At 36.2% G+C, this 6,740-nt stretch overlaps 2 protein-coding genes across 2 annotated transcripts; one reads left to right on the forward strand and one right to left on the reverse strand.

Moving 5' to 3' along the window:
• Window positions 1-677: 677 nt before the first annotated feature.
• Window positions 678-3,488, forward strand: LOC147848939 (deSI-like protein At4g17486). The gene is made up of 3 exons (XM_087337947.1): window positions 678-1,150; window positions 2,064-2,351; window positions 2,938-3,488. Exons 1-3 carry the CDS (start codon window positions 1,021-1,023, stop codon window positions 3,195-3,197), a joined length of 678 nt encoding a protein of 225 aa, XP_087194073.1. The 5' UTR covers window positions 678-1,020; the 3' UTR covers window positions 3,198-3,488.
• Window positions 3,489-5,414: 1,926 nt separating this feature from the next.
• On the reverse strand, window positions 5,415-6,537 carry LOC147848940 (cholesterol 16,22-dihydroxylase CYP90G4-like). Its single transcript, XM_087337946.1, has 5 exons — window positions 6,403-6,537; window positions 6,239-6,317; window positions 6,037-6,143; window positions 5,799-5,923; window positions 5,415-5,651 (listed from the first exon to the last, which is right to left on the reverse strand). Exons 1-5 carry the CDS (start codon window positions 6,493-6,495, stop codon window positions 5,546-5,548), a joined length of 510 nt encoding a protein of 169 aa, XP_087194072.1. The 5' UTR covers window positions 6,496-6,537; the 3' UTR covers window positions 5,415-5,545.
• Window positions 6,538-6,740: the final 203 nt, after the last annotated feature.

Raw genomic sequence — 6,740 nt, forward strand, 5'->3', positions numbered from 1 at the left:
ATTGCGAGGAGTGGGGTCTCTCTTTCTTCTCTATTGGGCGTTGGGATACGACCAAAAGTTACTCTTTTCTTCACGTCAATTGAGTGATTGATAATTCTCATATTCCCAAGCGAGAGAACAAGTCATTAAGAATGGATGGATGTATTGTCTCGGTCTCAACAAGCTACACTGGCTTTGGTAGAGACGATGAGATGACACACGTTAATAAAATACACTTGTTCGCGGTTGATCCTTTTTATGAGCTATGTATATATACAGTGCAAAGGATATTATGTGTTCTGTCTCTTTTAATAAAGGCCATTGCATTGGGTTTCAAAGCCCCGAGATTCGTGCTTCCTTTATTACACTATAAGGTTTTCCCTATAGATTTACTAGGGGGTGCAATGTAGGGGTTGAATGCATGACCTTGCTACTACTACTACTACTACTACTACTACTACTACTACTAGTGCTGCGGAATGCATGGCTTGAACCCATGACCTTGTAGTCTCTGCCTCTGGACGACTCACCGGACAAGCTTACCGTCCGTCCGTCTTGTCTCTTCTTTTCTATTCTCATCTCATCTCATCTCTGCTAGACCAAAGCCAGTGTGTTTATCTCCTAATTATATATAACCTTTTTACCCTAAAAAACATTTCTCCTCCCTCCTTCTCTCTGTCTCTGTCTCTGTCTCTGTCTCTCTCATCGTCAAAAGTTCATTCTATTTTTGAGGAGCCTAGCTTTAATGCCCCCCCCCCTCTCCACATTTAGTGTGGGTTCTTTCGCACAAGAGCAGAAGATGGATTGCATTGATCTCTCGTGAGCCTCTTCTTCTCAGCCTAACCCGCCTAACCTTGGGTGCTTTGTAGAGGTTAAGGAAATTACGGTTTTCTGTAGAGATCAAAAAGAGAAGTTGGGGTTTCCTTAGAGATAAAAAAAAGAATACAAGGATTTTCTGCAGAGGGTGAAAGATAATTAGGGTTTTCTGCAGGGAGTGAAAGAGAGTCAGGTTTTTTCGACAGAGAATTTGAAGAAAAAAAAATGTTGAGGAGATTAATAGGGAGGAAGAAGAAAGCAGGAGTTCCGATCTATCTCAATGTATACGATCTGACGCCCATGAACGGCTATCTCTACTGGTTTGGGATTGGCATATACCACTCTGCTGTTGAAGGTAAATCGCATATCTTCCTTCTGTATGATTCTACCCGTTCTCTCATTTTCTGTGATTTTATGCTATACTTTTTAATTATTTTCTCTCGAGTGTTGATTTTTTTCCATATTTCTGGGTTTTTTTCTTTTACATTGCGTCTTCTCTATGACTACGAATTTTCTATCTTCTTTATTGCGTTTTTTGGCGCTACCTTCTGGCATTTCCATATTTTCTATCTTCTTTTTACGTTTGCATTTTTTGGCGCTACATTCTGGCATTTTCGGCGTTTCGTTTCTTACTTACTCTCTGTTTCTTTCCTTATCAGTGTGTTCTGTTTTACATTTTCTTTGTTTTCTTTTGGAATTTTCTAATCTACTTTTGCTTCTCATTTTTTGTATATCTTTCAAGAATATTAGTAGATTATGGCAGATTTCCTGTGTGTAAGAGATTTGCTTGTATGTTGATCTCACTTGAAGGACAGAGATATAGCACTACTATTTAAAATGCACAATTTTAAGCAAGATATGATGATGATATGGGTGAAAATATACTTGTATAGAGAATTGGGCGAGAAACTATTGCCTTAATGACACAGTCAATCCTTTATATCTCGGATAAAACAATGAACTGATGCACTGAGATTGTTACATACACAATCTCTTGTGTTGTGTAGCTTCTTGTTGTCTGGCGTCTATTATTGTGGATTCTGGTTTTTGTGATGGTATTCTATGCTCTAAAAGTTTCCAGGTGTCTTTATTTTAGGTTCTTTAGGGTTTTCATTCTATGCCCTAAAATTGGCCATGAGCCAATTGATATCTACTTGAATAACTAGGCTCTCAAGGGTTGCATTTTAATCTACTTGAATCGAGCAAAAACCTTGAATAAACAAATGCATGATGCTCTAATGCATATTATACTGTTGTTTTCATTTCAGCTCACGGTGTGGAGTATGCATTTGGAGCACATGATTTCTCTTCAAGTGGCGTGTTTGAGGTCGAACCTCGTAGCTGTCCCGGGTTCAGTTTTCGGAAGTCTATTCAACTAGGAACAATTGATCTTGATTCCAAGGAATTCCGAGAGTTTATGGTTCGTATAGCCAATGAATATAATGGTGACACCTATCATCTTATGGCGAAGAATTGCAACCATTTCTGCAACGATGTTTCAGTTAGGTTGACTGGTATTCCGATACCTGCTTGGGTGAATCGTCTGGCTACATTAGGTTAGTGGTAATTGGATACCTTTTTTTGGTCTCTTTATCACTTACCTTTATTATCTTGGAAGTAAACTTAAACCCACTACATTAGATTTTTGGCAATGTATATTTTGTTTTCTGTTTAAATTTGACCTCTAGATAAATTTAACTTCAAATGATCCTATACCCTAAACCTTACTACTGTTATGGGCAATGTAGATTTCGTTGGACTTTAAATACAGTCTCTGAACGCTTATACCTCTAAGTTAAACCTAAACCATGTGACATTAGGTTAATGGCAACAGAGTTTCATTTTTTTTACTCTATAAACACTTTCGGCTACAAACTACTAAACCTTCTCTTACCAGGGAATTAAGTTTTGTGTCTAAGCATATTCTGCTCTGAGAGGACCCTAAACCCTTGATCAGATTACATTTAAGTTAGTGACAATGGAGTTCTGGCCTCTAAACACTTTTAGCTCTGAACTAACCCAAAACAAATAGTGGTAAAGGATACAAGCTAAACCCTATTACATTAGATTAGTTTTATGGGGTTTTATTTTTTAAACATCTGTTTTAGCTTCAAATTAACCTGAAAGCCTAAACCATAACAGGTACATTATGCAGTTGCTTGCTCCCTGATAGTCTGGGTGCACCGACAATTCGGTATCCACGTGAAATTGAAGGCCATAAAAGAGGATGCAAAAGCAAAGTGTGCAAAGGATGTATACATTTCACAGATTCCTTGGCCATAGCATCACCCAAAAAACATCAGCTTTTGGTTTCCTCATTCTTACAACCTTTGAAAAGAAGAGTCTCACCATGGAATTCGAAACGGCCTGCCCCTGTTGAGTGCAAATTCATGCAACTATGATGTGTTGCGTGATGGTATCACTTTACTTCCCATCGTAAACACAACAAGAATATCAACAACAACAAGAATATCAACATGGAATCAGAGTAAATATTGAAGAAAAGTCACTTGGGAAGCCCTACACCATAAAATGCCCAATTCCCTAGATAACCAAAACACTAAGAAACCCAAAACCCCCCAAACCGTAAACATCTGTAGTAAAGAAAGAAGCCTTGGGCGTTCTTATGTTGCAAATCCTTGTTGATACTTGGAAGCAAATCTTATTGAGACTATTCCAAGTTATATATAACATTTATATGATTGTCATTGATGATTTGCGAAAGGTTAATATGTGGCGGGCCAAGTGGTCTATAAGGTGTTTTGAAGACAATGTAAGGGGATTTGGTCTTGGTTATGATTCTTATGAGGAAATACCAAAAAAATGTTTTGAGGGTAGCACTTCATTTTTTTATTTGATGGCTTACAAAATTGATAAGTATGTGGTATTTGATATATGTGATGAGATGTTTTGATATATGTTGATGGATAGGTACCGCGCAATACTAATGTTTATCTTCTTTTGGCAATTTTATCATATTAAATAGTTCATCCTGAAGTGAGGAATTGTCTACATTTCTGCCTTTCATGGAAGCGTAGTGTAGCCAATGTGATTGCATGAGCCATGTAATTTGTGCATTCAAGAATGTGAGTGAGGTTTGCCCCCTTTCTTGACCATACTAGGTTTTTTGAGATTTTATTATTGTTATGGAGAAGATGTAAACCAAGGATAGCCTTGGACACTGTCCCTAAGGTATTATTATACATGCCTTTAGTTTGTTCATAAGTATATTATCATTAGGTACCATTACTTAATTTGAGGAATTGTCTTGATTGTGGGCCCAAACGAAGTTACGGTGATAACTTGACATGACAGTGGTGCTAATTGTTTGTAAACCTTTATGACTCTTACATCATTTGGAAAATGTATCACAATCGTACTGAGATGAACTTTTGCTAATCGAGACAAAAGATATTGATGTAAACCAAGAATAGCCTTGGACATTGTTCCTAAGGTATTATACATGCATTTAGGCTTATTGATAAGTATATTATCATTAGATATCATTAATTAATTTGAGGAACTGTCTTGATTGTGGGCCCAAACGAACTTAAGGTGATAACTTGACATGACATGGATGCCAATTGTTTGTAGACCTTTAGGATCTCTTGCATGATTCGGAAAAAGGTTTCAGAATAGGTACTAAGATGACCTTTTGCTAATCAAGAGGAAAGATATTGATGATCCAAGGGCGTTTAAAGAATTAACATACTTGTGACTATTAGAGAGAAATGAAGAGGCTTGAGGGCATCATGTGTTTGATTGTAAGGAATAGTACTTCCAAAAACAAGTTAATTGAGAGGGGGTAAGATGCTCATTCTACAAATTGGATGTGCAAAACCCCTTACGTACACTTTAGAAATTAATTGTCAGTGATTTAAAAACTTACTACTTATGCATTTGATTTAAAAACGTACCACTAAAAATCTAATTGTAATTTGTAAGTATTAAGCAAAAGAAGCATTTATAGAGAAGCATAGCTAAAGCCTAAGATCCATTGTGACGTCTAATATTTGAGATATGAACCAAAATGTAAATCTTACAAAAAACGTAGCTTACTGCTAAGGGTGTAGCAACTTAAAAACTATTGAGAGAAACATAAAGAAAATAAATCTCAAATTTGACAAAGCTCATCCATTGTAGTTTTAGCCTCCAACAATTTCTTTGATATCCAAGCACGCCCATTATGTTTCATGATGAATTGCATTTCTATTTCTTTGTCCTTTCTATAGCTATTGTAACAATTCCTATGAACTAACATTATACACTATGAATGGACATAATTTGGCGTTGATATTTAATTGAGTTTCATATTTAAAAGTAAATGTAGACATTTACTTTAAATATGAAATATCATTTTTCCACGATTGGCTGTTAATATCATTTTTCTCATTGATAAACATATGAAATAACCATGATTGGCTGTTAATATCATTTTTCTCATTGATAGACATATGAAATAACCATGATTGGCTGTCAATATCATTTTTCTCATTGATATAGACATGAAATAACCAATGATCGTTCATTCTCATTGACATCAGACATATATACGAGATAAAACTGATTATTCTTTCATTGACATTAGACATATATGAAATTGTAATTGTAGACATTGCACATCAATACCAAATTGTTGTTTCATGATTGGATCAAAACAAATGGATTCAAGTATACCAGGGGTTTACAAATTACCGCCTAACTTTCGAATGATACAAAGACATGCTGAATATATTGAAGATAGAAAAATTTAAGAGAGAGGTTCCATGCTTATTCGTAGGCCATTCCGCATTGTGGGAAATGTGAGTCCAGACACCTCATCAAGTTGTCCATCTTTGTTATCTATTCGTTCCCATCTGCAATGTGAAAACAAGACAAAGTGGGACATCAAATAAAAAGATATTGGTAAAGCATTACCAAGTAATGTAAGAAAATTGAAACTTTACATTTGCCCAATACATCAAATGAAAAGATCTTTGTAGAATTTCTTCTTCATCACTTACCTGTAATGTGTTATCAAGTAATGTAAGAAAACTGAAACTTTACATTTGGCCATTGCAGAACCAAGGCAGCTTCGAATTCCTCCACCAAAAGGCATTAACAAGTGAGGACTGTTATTGGCAATGTCCTGGGCCAATTGCAAAATTGAAACATAATGATGCATCCAGATAATTTGTGATGTGTCCATGTAACAAATCAATCTAGATATATTTGACATGTAGGTCTAGATTCTTCCTTCACCTTCCATCGCCATGGATCAAACTTGAGGGGATTAGGGTAGTAGTTGGGATTGAGATGCACCATAGAGAAATTAAGCAACACCATCCATCCCTTCGGAATGACCATATCTAATGCAAATTCTTACTGTTAACACCATCCTATATAACTGTCATACCAATGAAAAGAAAAATCGAGGAACATTGGAACAGTCGAAATTTTTTACCTTGAAATTGAATATCTTGGAGCGTTTCTCGTGTTACGTAGTGCACTATACTCGCAAGCCGTAGTGTCTCCTTCAATACCTATGATTCACATGTATTGAGTGCTTTGGTCTCTATCAATGAGTGATGATATGACAGACAATTGACCACATTACAATGTTCTTACCAGATCCGTGAAGTGCATTTGTTTGTAATCGTTCCATGTCAAAAGCTCCCCATCCTTTTTACACTCCCGAATGCCCAAGTGTTCTTTCTGCATGTGTAAGGAACCAATAATGCTTTTGTATAAGGAATCCACACACACACAGAGGCATGTGCACAAACTTTCTTGCCCTCATGGAAGACAAAGTGTTCCTTCTACATATTTATAGAACAAATAATCTTCTTTGAATATGCAATAATCATACACAAATGAAAGCATGCACCCAGGCACAAACAACTGTCGCCAGATCCGGCGTACTCACAAACACATAAATATATTGATACAGGCACACATGCATGCAT

The sequence above is a fragment of the Azolla caroliniana genome, unplaced genomic scaffold (assembly GCF_043228905.1).
Source record: "Azolla caroliniana isolate FFs.n. ecotype wild unplaced genomic scaffold, voAzoCaro1.0.p SCAF_170, whole genome shotgun sequence".
NCBI lineage: Eukaryota > Viridiplantae > Streptophyta > Polypodiopsida > Salviniales > Salviniaceae > Azolla > Azolla caroliniana.